The sequence below is a fragment of the Spinacia oleracea genome, chromosome 2, assembly GCF_020520425.1.
Source record: "Spinacia oleracea cultivar Varoflay chromosome 2, BTI_SOV_V1, whole genome shotgun sequence".
Classification (NCBI taxonomy): Eukaryota; Viridiplantae; Streptophyta; class Magnoliopsida; order Caryophyllales; family Amaranthaceae; genus Spinacia; species Spinacia oleracea.
The window spans coordinates 50,535,695-50,551,183 of NC_079488.1; the positions used below are offsets into that span (position 1 = coordinate 50,535,695).

At 35.3% G+C, this 15,489-nt stretch overlaps 1 protein-coding gene across 1 annotated transcript in view; it reads left to right on the forward strand.

Annotated features, from left to right (window-relative positions):
• The first annotated feature begins 301 nt into the window (after positions 1-301).
• The window catches only part of LOC110798273 (ubiquitin carboxyl-terminal hydrolase 5), a 31,688-nt gene continuing 16,500 nt past the window's right edge, over positions 302-15,489 (forward strand). Inside the window, exons 1-5 of the mRNA XM_022003447.2 lie at positions 302-635; positions 8,464-8,712; positions 10,736-10,880; positions 11,029-11,088; positions 11,226-11,321. Of these exons, the coding sequence (XP_021859139.1) occupies positions 505-635; positions 8,464-8,712; positions 10,736-10,880; positions 11,029-11,088; positions 11,226-11,321 (681 nt within the window). The 5' untranslated portion in view covers positions 302-504. The remainder of the gene's footprint in view (positions 636-8,463; positions 8,713-10,735; positions 10,881-11,028; positions 11,089-11,225; positions 11,322-15,489) is intronic.

Below are 15,489 nucleotides of genomic sequence, written 5' to 3' on the forward strand. Positions count from 1 at the left end.
TTTGACTTTTGACACTATTCATATAATCTACTTTGAATATCAATTGTAATTTACTATCATACAATTCTCGATTTCTTGCCCCACAATTACAACTTTCAACTCAATTTCTCTTACTTTATTCATTTGTTTCTTACACCCAACTACTTTTTTACACATTTCTATTTATTTTTATCCGTATTTTATCACTCCGTATTTTTTATCAACTTTTTATCCACACTTCTATTTTATCTTAATATTTATTCAAATATTAACCGTAAAAGATCATTTTAAAATGGATTTAGTGGTAAAAAATTGAAACCTTATTTTGTTTTGGTTTCCCGTCCCAAACAAACCTTCACTCCAAAAGTACCGTTTCTAAACCTTGTGCTCTTTCTTCACTATTCACTCTTCACTGATCCGCACCTCCGGTAGCCGGCGGGAGCTAAAAATCGCCATTGTAATCGTTTTCTCAGACGAGTCTATCGATCAATCGCGCGCACGCCCGAGAGAGAGAGAGAGGAGTAGATGGCCGAGACATTGACGCGAAGCTACGCAAGGCTAACGCCGGAAGAAGAGAGGCTGAGAATCCGAGACATTTCATTGGCTGCTGAATCCCAAAGCAAAGAGGGCGATACTTTCTATCTTATCACTCAAAGGTTGATTCTGCTCAGTTTACAGCTTCAATTTTTTACTTGTTAATTATTTAATTCGATATTTTTGCTGAGGATATGGTATTGTTGTTTAAGTCTGTAGTTTTTTTCAACGATAATTCGGGAATTCTTGTGAAAATTATTTATCTGCGGGTGTATCTTAGTGGAATTGATACGTTTGCAGTTTAGAATTACAGTTGTTTCTGAAATTGGAACAAATTTTTTAGTTTTTGTTGGTAAAAATCAAGTCTTTAAGATAGTGGTGACATAACTCTGTATCTGGATTAATGTATCGATCCGGGAGGAACAAAGGATGATTTAGGGAGTGTTTGATTTGGTGTAACATGTTTTCCTTGAAAATGATTTTCCATTTTCAATCATTTTCCTTTGTTTGGTTTGAAACGGGTGGGAAAAAGTTTTCCCAATAATGGTAATACCTCTCTGAAGGGTCGAAATTCGAAAACCACGTTTTCCTCCATCCTCATTATCTGCGTTTTTCTCTCTTCACATCCATCCTCACCCTTCTACTCCCACTTTCCTTTTCTCTATGACTTCTCTGGTAAAGGAAAAAACAATGGAAATCCTGTTTAGAATTGTGTTTTCCTTGAAAAAAATGTTTTCAGTCCAACCAAATGGAGCCTTCGGGTAAACGCCTTTTCTGATTGATGTATCTGTTGATAGGGAATTATCTAAAGAGGGAAGATGAATGTAATTACATATTGATGAGTGATGAAATGCATTTGCTTTAATATCTTCTATTTGACATTGTTGGGGTCAAGGAATCATGGGAAGTAGTTTAACGTTTCCCAATCATAAATAAAGTGTAGGTAACAATTGATTAGCTACACGAGTTAGCGTTTTTTTAAGAATAAAATAAATATTGGCTTTGTGTTGTTGATCCTAAGTGGATTAAGACCTCGGTAAATAGGTCTGAATTGTTGCAAAGTGGGATTTTTAAAGTTTATTTTTTTGTAGCACTGTTGACGAATATTGTTTATTTGCAATTTCTCTTTGGTTTCCTTTTGAGCTATCAAGGGGATTCTCTCGTGCCCTAGTGTTTTGATGGATTGTTCCATCTTGCTGACTAGTACCTTGTTATTTAATTTCCAAGATACTTGTTGTTGGAAGTGCCTTGAGACTTAGAGTTTCATTAGTGATTTACTTTGTTGTGAGAATGATATGGATAATGTACAAGTTGGCATCGGTGTATATACCTGAATTGATGGAACTTCCAGTGCTGTTTCTTTAGCATTTAGGAAAATTTCCTTTATGGGTAATATATAGCGTCTTCTCCTTAAAAGAATGTTCTTTGAACAAAATATTATGTGTGAGTTTGGCCAAAAGTGAAGGCTAGGTTTGGTTAATTCAGCAGATATCTCTATGTGAGTCTTGTTGACATTGTGACGTGGTGAGATATCTTTGGAGGATGCTATTTTGCATGCAGAATCTTGGTTTTATCCTTTTTGAGGCTGTGGATTGGTTGTAAATTAGATTTCGGGGGTTTGGTAAGAGTAAGGAGAAGAAAAAGTTGTGGAACAACACTTTAATGGAAATCTTGTGATGTGTGGCTGGAGCTGAATTCAAGGGTCTTTTCAGAATTCTCTTTTTCTTCTCAATATGTGACAAAGTTTGCTGGGGCTTTAAAGGTTACTTGATTTGGAAGGTTCAAAGAAACTGAGTTAATATGTAATTTGGTTTTGATTTCAGTTATTTAAATATAGTATTTTTCTTATTAAAAGAAAAAGGAGTAAGGTGTTGAATGCAATGTTGTGGCTGCTTAATTTCAGGACCTCAGGCTTGCCTTCTGTATTGGTGAGGGGAAAATGGTTAGATTATAGGGTTTCTTGGATATGGAAGAACCAAATTGTCGGTAGATTTCCTCATTTACTCAACCTGGCCACGAGATATTGATGGTTATGAGTTCTTTTACTAACCATATGTTTATGAATGCTAACTTTTACCTCCAAACTTCCCTCTACTTTGTTTGAATGTTCAAAGTGCCTCTCAGGTGTGAAAAGTTGTGTTTATACAATGGTTTTCAGTGGATTCAATGCCAATGTTTTTCTTTAGAGGAAAGGGTTTTGAAGGATTTTCCTTTTGGGTGACTCTATTCATGTATTCATTATTTGATGCTAGGATACATGTGTTAATCTGTTCCTTCATTGTTAAGAGGCAATGTTTATATGTTGGAAAGGAGCTTAAGTATTCTGGAAGGTCTTTCATCCCGCTGCTTGCTATTGTATCAAGTGGCTTATGTAACATGTTTATATGCTTTAATGATGGAGGCTTTATGTATATCTTCCTTTTGTATGATTTACCACACTCATGGCAAGTTAAACTTGCTCTAACCTATATGTTTTCTTTAACAAAATATTTCTATATGGTTTGAGAGCTGATCCATTGAGAGGTTATGTACCTACCCTGTTGATATGTGTTATTTGGTCATGTAGGAAAGGTTATGGAACATTGTATGGAGAACAGTATTCAAAACACTGTTTCGAAGGCTCTACATAACTCTGATAACACCATAGACTCTTGATTATCTTTATTTACGAAAGAAGATTCAACGGGTTGCTACTCAAATTCCTTAGCTTCACTCACCTAAGGTTCGATTTGGGAGGGGTTTAGATCAGTTTGTTTGGGCTTATTCTGCTAAAGAAAAATCGACGGATAAGCTTGAGCTAAGTTTTACTCGTCGAACTAAGGTTCTTTGGTTTGCTTCACTAACCAAACAAAAGAAATTGCAAGGGAAAATTTGTCAACATTCAATAATTACTTTTTGTACCCGCCGCTTGAATAATTATTTTTTTAGATGGGACAAATCAGAAATATATCAAATAAAATTACAAATTAGTCCAATATCTTTGTATTTGCCATGATATGTGACTTAGTTTTACAATTGGCCGCCACCAACCTACCGCAACCCTCCTCCGAATCCGGGCTTGGGACCGGCAGTGAATGTCGCATACGCGACACTCACAAGTGAATGCCGCATACGCGACACTCACAAGTGAATGCCGCATACGCGACACTCACAAGTGAATGCCGCATACGCGACACTCACAAGTGAATGCCGCATACGCGACACTCACAAGTGAATGCCGCATACGCGACACTCACAAGTGAATGCCGCATACGCGACACTCACAATCGACAATGGAATATCGTGGGGGCCAAGGTTATCAAAATCGTGATTCTACTTTGAATCGGAAGGGACTACGATTCTACAAACAAGTATAATCAAGATTCTATTCTCAAAATTCATTTAAAGTGCTTATATTATAGGTGAAAAACTTAATAACTGAAATATATAGTTAATTAATAGTTAAATAAGCAATAATTAACAATAATTTTCTATTAATTACTCTTTGCGTCTGTTTTAGTATAATGTAATAGATGGTAGAAAGTTACCAATGTAGAAGTGATGCATTTAAAAAACCCCATAAAAGACAAGTGAAGCATTTAAGAAAAACGGAGGGAGAAAACTTCATAATTGTATCGTACCTTATAAAATTTAGAGCATGAAGGATATGAACTTCAACACTTTCGAGGAAAAAAAACTACTCTCTGTTTCTGAATAAATGCATCACTTGGACTTTTACACTATTCATATGCTAACTTTGACTTGATTTTTTTATTAATACATGAGAGAATATATTTTATCAAAATACTACATTCATTTCACAATGATATTTACAGTTACTATTTTTACAAACATTAAGATAAATGTGATAAAATGTGTAAAAATGTGGGTGAGTATAATATAATATAGATAAAGTAGGAAAGATAATGTAAAAGTGGGTGGATGTAAGGAGAAATTAATAAAGTAAGAAAGAGTGAGTGGAAAAATATAAATTTTGTGGGGTAAGAGGGGTAAGGTGGTACATTTTTATGTCCAAATATATTATAAAGTACAATATAAAGAACATCATGAAACTGGCGAAAACAGGAAGTGTAAATATCATTTTGAAACGGAGGTAGTTATATGTTGGATGTCACCATGTAAATTTTCGTAGTATCAACATTTTATAACTTTTAATAATCGACAATTATATATATTAGTGGTCAAAATTGTGTATTGACAACTGTCAGTCAAACTGATGCATTTATTTAGAAACAGAGGAAGTAAAAACTAAGAAAGATTAGTGTCTTAAAGCGTCACCATTGTTGATCTTTTAATGGAGGCTCAAAAACCTTTCATAAGCGTTTTTATTTTCCAGTGACGAGTCCCAATATCTAATTTATTTTTGAGACATACTTTAAGACTCAAATGTCCATCAGTGAGATTCCAAACAAAAATCACTTCTCATTTATTATTCCCAACCCCTTTTTTTTAAAAAAATACAAAACTTTTCTTTAGTAAGAAAAAGACCTTTTGAAAATAGTTATAAAAAATGACAACTGTTGTTATTATTAATAGGGGCTCATTTTTAACAACATTCTCTCTCCTTTTGAGCCCCCTATTGGAGATGATCTTCTAGCATGTGGATCATTTGATTCTAACTAAATGTACCTAAATTTGTTTGGCATCTTTTAGATTACTCCCTCCGTTCTTGTTTATTAGTCCCTTATGAAATATTGAACAATCCACTAAAAGGACAACTTGCATGTGAATCTCTAAAGAATCTCACCCATGTGGGTAGGAGCGAGAAAAAATGAAGAAAATATAGGTAGGTGGAGTGTTTAGTGTTGTTAAATTAGAAAATAAAGGGACCACTTTTATATTTAACTGGGATGAAAAGGAAATTACAATTGTAATATAAGGGTAAAAAGGGAATAATTTTTGAACAAATAAGGAAAAATTCTAAAAGCGACTAATTAAAAAAAACATCCCAATACGGAAATGGGACTATTAAACAAGAACAGAGGGAGTACTATTTTAGACTACTATTGCCCGATTGCGCATGGTTATCTTAGAGATGGTGAAACCTAATTAGTAAAAATGTTAATGACAAAGTTAATGTTGTATACCTATTTGGATTATATTTTGATATCATAGTTTTGAGACGAACTTTTGAGAATTTATGCATTTTTCTACATTTATTAACAACGAGAACAAGTATCGATTACAAAAGAAATTAGTAGCATTATGTCATTCATTTAGAAAATAAAAATAATCACTTGTAAAATACAAAAGATATACTAAAAACATTCTAATATAATGTTCATGGAGTATAAAGTTATCCGAACCGAAAATAGAAATTATACATCGTGAGTGTAGAGAAGTAATGATTCATAAGAAAACTTCAAGGCATTAGTCTTGATTTCAACATTATAATCTCACTTATTTTGCTACATTTTTCTATAGTACTACCACCAAATCCGGAATGAAAAAGCTTATCTAAATTCAAACAAAAAACTTCCTTAAAAAACACTATGAAAATATGATATATGTCAAATAGTGTTTTCACTATTTCTCTTTTTTGGCAATTAATAATTGATTTTATTAAAACCAAAGACCTTGAGAAAATGACTCAAGGTAAACAATACGCCCTGTCGCCCTAGCCACTAGAACAACACTAAAACACTAGCAGCAGCTAAACTAGCAAGACATTAATCTCTCTCTAAGTTCATCTGAACTGTTACAAGAGACCTTAAACATGATCTCTTTTGCAAGACTGTGAACTAAATTTACAGAATTCCTGAAAACAACAGAATTTCTGTGAAGCCAAATATGATAAACTGCCTCAGTAAAGCACATGACATATAACTTTGAGATTATCCCAGTTTTCTTGCTTCTCTTAGCTACTATTTCTAGCTCTCTGGAAAATCCAGTACTTCCTCTAGCAATGCCCAAGATCAAGAGCACTTTCTGCCAAACTTCAGCTGACAAAGAACACTCAAAACACAGATGCTGCACTGATTCCTTCCTGTAATACAAAGAACACAGACATCAGAACAGGCAATCCCCCATGCCTGAATTCTATCAGCAGTGCACAGTCTGTTGAGGATAGTCAACCAGGTGATAAAGATGCTTCTAGGACTAGCTTTATTGTTGCATATCACTCTTCTCCATGGAACTTTAGCACAATCCCCTTGAAGAGTTCTGTATACCTTGCTGATAGAGAACTTACCACCTGCAATAGAGTTGCTTCAACCTCCTACTTGCTGGATGGTATCCTGCATCGTAGAATTTTCTTCAAAGTCCAAGAACAATATTTAGGAATATCACAATTCAGAGGATCCTACCCCTTCATATAGAAGCTATCAGCCCACTGAGCTTTTAAAGAGTGTATAGAGTTATAAGATTCCATAATATAGATTCATAGTAATATTTAGTTTCATAAAGAAATATTATGTACAAATTGATCTAATACAATTTGGAAACTTTGAAATTGATACTAAAATAATCACACATTGCAAAAGAAAGTTGAAGTATTACTAAGAATCTGCAATTAAGGAATTTGGATCTTTGAAATTGATATCCCTAACTTGGAAACTTTGAAGTTGATTTATCTAACTCCAAAACACATTTGGATACATTCATCTTTACTTAAAATATGCAAATAACCTAATTTGAACAAGGATCTTGCAGTCCGCCTAACTTGATGATTGATCCTAAAGAGTCAGAAAACCGAATGCAAGATAGATTACATTAGGAAAATTACAATCTGCTTTTTTGTGGCAATCTTATTATACATTATGTTTTTATTTTATTTTCAAATTTATACTTTGTACTCTAAGAAAGTATAGAAGTAAGGGCCATTTAGGCATTTCAAAATTTATACCCTTAGGAGTTAGCTTATACTCTCACCGTTCCATAATGTTCCTCAATTTTCCATTATGTGCGGTCTCCAATTCACTACTTTGACCATTACTAGTTTTAATTTCGCATTAGTAAAAATTATAAAAAATTGATGCTTAGAAAATTTATATTGAAACGAATCCAATGATATCCCACAAGTTAATATTTTTACTCTTAATTATACTATTAATTACTTTGACCATATGAATAGTAAACATGAGGAACATTATGTAATATAGGGAGTACTTCCTCCGTTTTTTAACTCGCAACGTTTGAAGTTTTTACACTATTCACATATTATACTTTGACTATTTTTTGTGATTTATACGTAAGATAAAACATAGTCATGTGGGATCTTGTTAGATTCCGTCTCATTGTGTTTTCAAAATATCAACTTTTTGTAATTTTTTCTTAAAGAGAATTAAAGATATCAATGATCAAAGTTGTGCATTGGAATGCGTGAAAGTGACCAACGTTGCTAGTAAAAAATAACGGAGGAAGTATAATAGAGATTAGCTATCCACTTGCTTTTTCTGAAGGGTAGCAGTTACCTTACATGTGATTAACAAAGCTTCCTTGGGAGCCCGAGTATTAATTTAGCTCAATTTTGTAGGCGCAAAGAAACCTATTACCAAGGTTGGAGTATGCACTGTTGAGTGTGCATCAGCTACAATTTTAATATTTCTAGTTCAGTTTTTAGCAGACTATTTTGCTTTGTACCATGCATTGTAATACTATCTTCCCAAAAAGAACAATGCCAATAGAATAAGTACATAGCTAAATAAATCCATGTAGCACTTGCCATTACCCAAATCAACTCGTTCTAAACACCATTAACCCACAACAGACGTTTAAACTTGTACCCCAAAGAATAATTGAAGTGGGCTCGTTTTTAGCTCATGCTTCCACTTCACCTGTCCAGCTGTCCTACTACTTGCTGCAAATACTAATGTCTACTGCATCTGAACAAGAATCAGAATATCAGATTTTTTTATAGTAATTTTTTTACTTGGAATTAGAATGCTTGCACTGGAATTTGTTGTTAGGACTTACCTTTTTGTCTTTTTTGTTTTCACTTCTTGATCACAGATGGTGGCAAACCTGGATTGATTATGTTAATCAAGATCAAATGAATGTTGCGAGTGGTGAATCTTCTCTGCACAATTTAGAATCTGCGGATGCTTGTTTGTCAAGAAGGCCGTCTAATATTGATAATAAGTTTCTGATAAATGAATCTTCATTAAGTGATAGCAGTGCAGATGAACTTCATGATACTTTGGTAGAAGGCCGTGATTATGTCTTGTTGCCTGAGGAAGTCTGGAATCAACTTCACTCTTGGTAAGGTTATTGGTTCATAGTAACAACAATAACAGCCTCTCCAGTCCCATCTGTTGTTGCATTAATATTTTATTCTTGCTGTTGACTTACTAAAATAGAATTTTCTGAGATGTTAAGTTGGGTGTAATATTTGGGTCACTCCCCACACGTTTTTGAGGTGTTAAATGAGAATAAGTTAGCCAGCACATCCAACCTTGGTTTATGATTCAGCTATTGAGCTATTACTCTCTTTTGCTTAAACTGTTTGGGCATGCGAACTCTTGAGTCCTGTTTGGTAGGTGGAACAAAAATGGCGGTAATGGTCAGGGTTGTATGTTTTATTTTGTAGTGAAGTTCCATGTCGATGCACATAGTAATGCTTCTCTACCGCTACAAACAGTTTTTGCTTAAATTTCCATTACCACTCAATAACACCTCTTAAAATGGTAAGGAGTGGAAATTTGCAGTTCACAAATGAAAAAATACTTTTCGGCAAGGTTGGATTAGAATTTCTCTATCATGGACATAATGCATGCGGATTCCTGTGCAAAATCACACATAATCTTAAAACCATTGCTGCCTACAGATGGTTTGTTTGCGATTCATGTGGTACACATGTACAACAGCCCAGAACGAATAGCAGAAGTAGTGTTATGTGAATCATGTGTTAGGACTTACTGGTTCATGGGCTGATCTGCAATGAAGGAGAGAGATACTTAGGAATCTGAGGCTCTTTTATCAAACACCCCTCAGTTAAAAAATATCATTACTTCAACGAGCAATCAGATCTATTGTTTTTTAGTCCACTGGATAATATACTGATTTATTCAATTTCAATAATTTCTATCTTCCTCCTATTTGCAGAATAGAATTGAGCTAATGATGGTCTCTATCAAGAGGGTACTTTATTTCATAATTCATATATTAACTGGCCAAGCTAGAGCCATTATAAATTCTCATGGTTGCAAGCTTATCCACTGTTGGACTTTGGTGTCTTTATCTCTGTGTGTTGCACTTGTCAACATTCATATTCATATTAACTGTACCCTTTCTTTTGTCAAAAAAAAGAAAATAGTTTTTTCATGCTTAGAGCAGTAACAAGTTTCAGGTCTAGTGTCATAGTTAGCATAGGACAAAATGTGTAATCAATTATCGTAATATATGTTGAATACTTTTTCCTCTTTCCCCTGATGTGCTGGGATGTGGTAAGGATGTGCTTGGAGCCTTGGACAAAATGCTGATCGGTGATGTAATTTTCTTAGTCGCTTTAAGCCTTTCTGTGAGACCAACGACCCAGTCAGTTGTTGATATTGGTCCATGGTCAAATCTAAATTTACCAAATTTGGAAAATTATGCTCTAGTTAATGTCATTGGCAACTAGATTTCTGCCGCATGCTGTGTCGCTGATCATTCCCGTTAGCTAACTGGTGATTCCTGTTGCTTTTTCCAGCAATAGTTTTGGACTGGTAAGTGATAACCCAGTGATTTATGATGCTCATACATAAAAATTCAGGATTTGCAAAATTATTGTATTTATCCATTGATCCTGTCTTTCGAACCATACTGGGCCTGATCTGATGGTGAGCATTGACTGTAACCTGCATAGCTTGTATTGTTGTATGTAACAATGTATGTGTATATGTATAGATGTTATGTAATTTTATATGTATATATGTGTCCTTTTCACGTCTTATCTTCTTTCAAGTTTGTGTTGAAGTTTATTAGTGTTTTATGCACGTACCCTTTTCAGTGTTCATGCTTGTGCTTTGTCTACCAGTAAACTTTACGCCCTTTGTCTTATAAAAGTCATATATGTTCTGTTGTGTTGCCATATCATTCTTCTTTTCCTTTGTTCTTCACTTAACGAGTGAACGTAGAAAAAGATGTAAATAAATAAACCCAGTTTGTAATGTCCTGATAACTCTGATAGTAATCTTGACTAAATAGGCATTTATCAAGTGTTTAACTGACAATTTGCTTGTTAAGAATAAGAAGTGATTGAATGTGTTGCTCATATTTCAGTTAAATTGTTTTCTTGTTGTAGGTATGGAGGGGGACCAACATTGGCGAGAAAAGTAATCAATTCTGGTCTTAGTCAAATGGAATTAGCTATAGAAGTATATCCTTTGCATCTTGAGCTACTTCTTACACCAAAAGGTGATCGTTCTACCATAAGAATAAGCAAAAAGGTATCACATTACATTATCTTAATCGAGTTTGTTTGCTACAAAATCCTTTTGCGAGCTCTGCCTTCCTCTGAGTCCAAATCAAAACAAATCAAGGAAAATTCTAGTGCAGTAACTTTAATTAATTTGTCCTGTTCAATGATCTTTGCAGGAAACCATTAGGGAGCTTCACAAGCGAGTTTGTGGGATTTTTGACCTTGACCCTGAGCAAGTAATATTGTTTATTTTATGCCTTCTGAAAATTTTATGTCCCCTGCCACAAATTATGCAACCTCAAGAGAATCTGGGTTGTATATATTTTATTTGCATTACTGATGAATTGATGATATTCCTTTCTCACTGTCTCAGATACGCATTTATGACTTTTATGGGCAGAAGAAACATGCATTGCCGACGGATCTGGACAAAACGCTTGATGATGCAAACATACAGATGGACCAGGAAGTGGGTACCCTTTTCATTGGATCTTCCTAATAAACTCTTTCATAAAAGGCTTGAAAATTATGCATAGTGATATTTTATACTGGTTACTTAGTATTTTGGATATTATACTATTTTAAAGTTTTCAGGGGTAGAACTTTTAAATGCTGATTCTACCCAGGATACCCACCTGAAACCAACCAGATTTCAATTTGATTAAACCTGAGAAAATGTCAAACCTGAAACTGATCATGGCATATAAGATATAACCCATCCTGAACTCAACTCTTTATTGGTATTCCCCCAGAAATTGATAGCTTTAATCTGGATAGTTATCAAAATTTATGCCAAAGACTCTCTCTTTATTTCTAGTGTTGTTTTATGCCTATTGCAATCTCCTGTACTGTTTTTTTTTTCGTATTTTTAATGTCAATATTGCTGATAAAGACCCCCGGGGCAACGTATAAGAAATCGCATATTAGTTTCATAATAGAATCTCAATTTAATACCATCCCACTATTCTAAACAAGTACTTGTACAACAACAACAACAACAACAACAACAAAGCCATAGTCCCAAGATGATTTGGGGCCGGCTAGCATGAATCGTCATAGGAGATCGGCAATGTGACCAATCAAACCAGAAAGGAGCGGGAAGTGGAATTAATGAAAGTAAAATAAGAGGTAATATTATAAGGGGTAATAAAAATAAGTAAAGTCAATGTTTTCTTTGGTTTCGCTGCCAAGTTGACCTAATGACCCCTACCTCACGGAAGAAGCAGTTCTTGTTTGTATTTGAAGAGGAAGAAATGATGAAGGAACGAACGCGAGGGAAGAAACTTTAAAGACCAAAGAGTGATTAGAAAAGATGAGAGAATGTAGATGTTGGTTGGATTATGGGGTCTTTTAATGGTTGTAAGGATAGTTACCTAATTTGCTAGTATGTGATTGAGTGCGGGCTCACAATTCTCTACCTAATTTGCTAAATTAGCAAAAAATGTACCACTTTCATCTTATGGTTCCGTTTGTGGTTCAATGGTGTGTGTGTGTGTTAGGGAATTATGTAATAATAGTTTGTAGGGATTAAATGTAGGATTAATTAAACAACCCAAATTATTGAACTAACCGCATTCAAATTGGAAATTTTCTAAGATTATGACGGACCATATTAATTGATTTCCCCGAAAGTATACATAACATTTTCCTTTTAGTTTTTGTATTAGTTGAACTTTGGATGAGTATCACTGAGGGATCATGTTCTTTGAACCAGGAATTTCCGGTACTTTGCTCTTTATTGTTTAGTCTGTTAACCCTTTCAAGTCTATTAATTCCAAGTTTCTTTTCCTAAAACACTTAGATGCATTGTTTCAATACGATTATTACTTTTGTAACTTCACTGCAAATAGAGGCAACGTCATTTAAATTCTACTTTGTATTTGAGGACAACAACATTGAGTAATCCGAAGGGCTTGTCTTGGGGCGGAAAATAGAATTCCTTTTAGTTTTCATAAAACCTGTAACAAATTTCATTCCCAATCCCCATCCCTCCAAATAAGAATAAAAACATGTGTTCCTAGTAATGTTAATAGTAGGGCTAAGTCTAGTTACTTTTTAAACAAAAAATACTGCCGACCAAAATACATTGTACACCTAATTCTGGTCTGAGTTTCGGATCAACAAATGTTGTTCAAAATTCATATTTTTGTGTTAGTACTGTTCTATTCACTTACTTTATCTTATATTATCTTATCTCATTACCCTTTATCTTATCTTATGTCATACTCCCTCCGTGTCACGGTCCAAGTGTTTTGACACCATTTCGTGCGACGCGCTCTTGCCTATGGGGCGGCAAGGGCGCAAACCTTATACGGAAGGTGAATCTCAAGGCTTGGGGTACGAGCGGGTGCTTGATTCAGAAAGGGCACTCTTGCATATTGGCGACAAGAGTGAGGGTCGAGGGTCGATCGTGGCGCTTGTGTGCGCAACAGGCACAAGCGGGACCGACTACGAGAATGTATATGTTACTTCGACACGGCTAAATAGCCCTCGTACCCGGGTCGACCCGACACGACAAGGATCCCGGTACGGAATCCGCACCGGATCCTTGTATGGTCGGTCGGACACGGTGGGATAAAAGAAGAGAGAAGTAATTTTTAATTTTTTTTTTTCAAACCCTAGATCTGTTACATGTGGTTGAAGATTACCTAATTTCTTGTTGAGGTATTGGGGCTTTTGTTAGAATCGTGATTTCGAACATGATGGTGTAATTTTCGTCGACCATCCTAGGGTTGGTACTCGCCGGCGGCAATGAGGATACCGCGGTCCGCGGCGGTCTGTTCTTGTTTCTGAGAATATCATGTTTTGTTGCAGATTTTTAGGAAGAAAGTGAAAATAAATACTCCAGTAAACACAGTCACGTGACTGGTGACTTTACTTTATTCTTTTTCTTTTTCTTTTATTTTTTATGATAAGTACTTTATTTCTTTTTCCTCCTGCAGTACATCGTTTTTCTTTTGATGCGAAGTACAACAGCTACACACTTCTTTTGATCTTTTCCCTTAATTACTTTTTTTTTAAAATTTTTTTTTATTAATTTTTTTTTATTATTTATTTTTTTCCATATCCCCGTACCCGTGTCTAAATTAAGGACAGGGCCCCGTGTCTTCAAATTTCAATTTTTCCGAGTTCGACACTCGGATCCGTACCCGTGTCCGACACCCGTACCCGAGTCCGAGTAACATAGTGTATTTGTTTTGTGGAGACTTTGTTGAGTTTTGGAAAATTAAAAGACATGCGACAACACAATATCTATAAAGGCTAACAACAATGTAAGTGATTAAGCAAAGACAACTTCTGATGAGAGGTATTGGTCCATACCCCTCATAGAGGTTTATTTTGAATTAGCTTTAGACTTCTAGTGAACGCTGGATTGACAGAAACATAATAATTCTATTTAAAGCCTATAAAACTATTAGAAAGATCCTAGAAAAGCAATAGATAAGCAAAATATAAGTAAAATGTTGGATTCTAACATCCTCTCCCACTTAAGCTGTCGATGACCTCGTCGATTTACAAGAATTACAATAGATAAAAAAAAAATTCCTATCCTAAATTCTACAGTTTTTTTTTCATCATTGGTTGATGGCGGTTGCTGGAGTTTTCTTGAATCTTGTTGTGTCTTGGTTGGTTGATGAGCTTTTATGGGAGTCTTGTTGATGGTTTCCTTTTGGATTTGATGCTTCTTGTGAATCAAAGTCTTCCTTGTTTCTGGTTTCTTGCTTGAAGCTGTTGGGCTTTGAGCTTGCATCTTGATTGTTGTGTTTGTTGGGAGGGGGCTTCTGAGATGTCGCCTTTTTGAGTGGCTTCATTACTCGCTTTGGTGGGTAGCTGATGCGAGTTTGCTTTTTCTTCTGGAATGGAATGTTGCCTTCTTCTGGGGCTCCATCACTCGCATTGCGAAAGGTATTGGCCCTTCTCTTTCTATCTCTGAGAGTAGCTGTACTTCGAACCAGACAAGTTTTTCCACCTACTACAAGCAAAGAATTCAAATGAGGCATTACATTTGGTGCAGATGAACTCCAATCCAAGCACAAGGTTGAAGTCGTCCATGTTGACGATAATGAAGTTAATTTTTCCTTCCAATTCCCTTAACTTTGTTTCCACCTGCTTTGCCACACCGTAATTTGGCTTGGTTTCATAGTTGACAGATTTCATGTTATCACCAGCTTCCTTGAGTACCAACCCTAATCTTCGGGCTTCTGTTTCCGTGACAAAGTTGCGAGAGGTGCCGTGTTGATCATGGCTCAATCGTTCCTCCTATTCACTAAGAGCATTGTCAACCATGTGTATTTTTTTGCACTTCGGGAAAAATGAGGGGAAAAAGCTAAAATTTGGGTCTTAATGGTTGGGGAAATTTTGCAGTTAGGGAGTGGAAAATTCGGGTCTCAATCGTTCCTCCTATTCACTAAGAGCATTGTTAACCATGTGTATTTTTTTGCACTTGGGGAAAAATGAGGGGAAAAAGCTAAAATTCGGGTCTTAATGGTTGGGGAAATTTTGCAGTTGGGGAGTGGAAAACCAAAAACCCCCTTGGCATGGGGATTTTTTAGATTTGGAGTGGGGAAATTTACCCAATCTAAATCCGCCATGTGGCATGACATAAAAAATCATGTAATGATTATTTTTCGACGGGT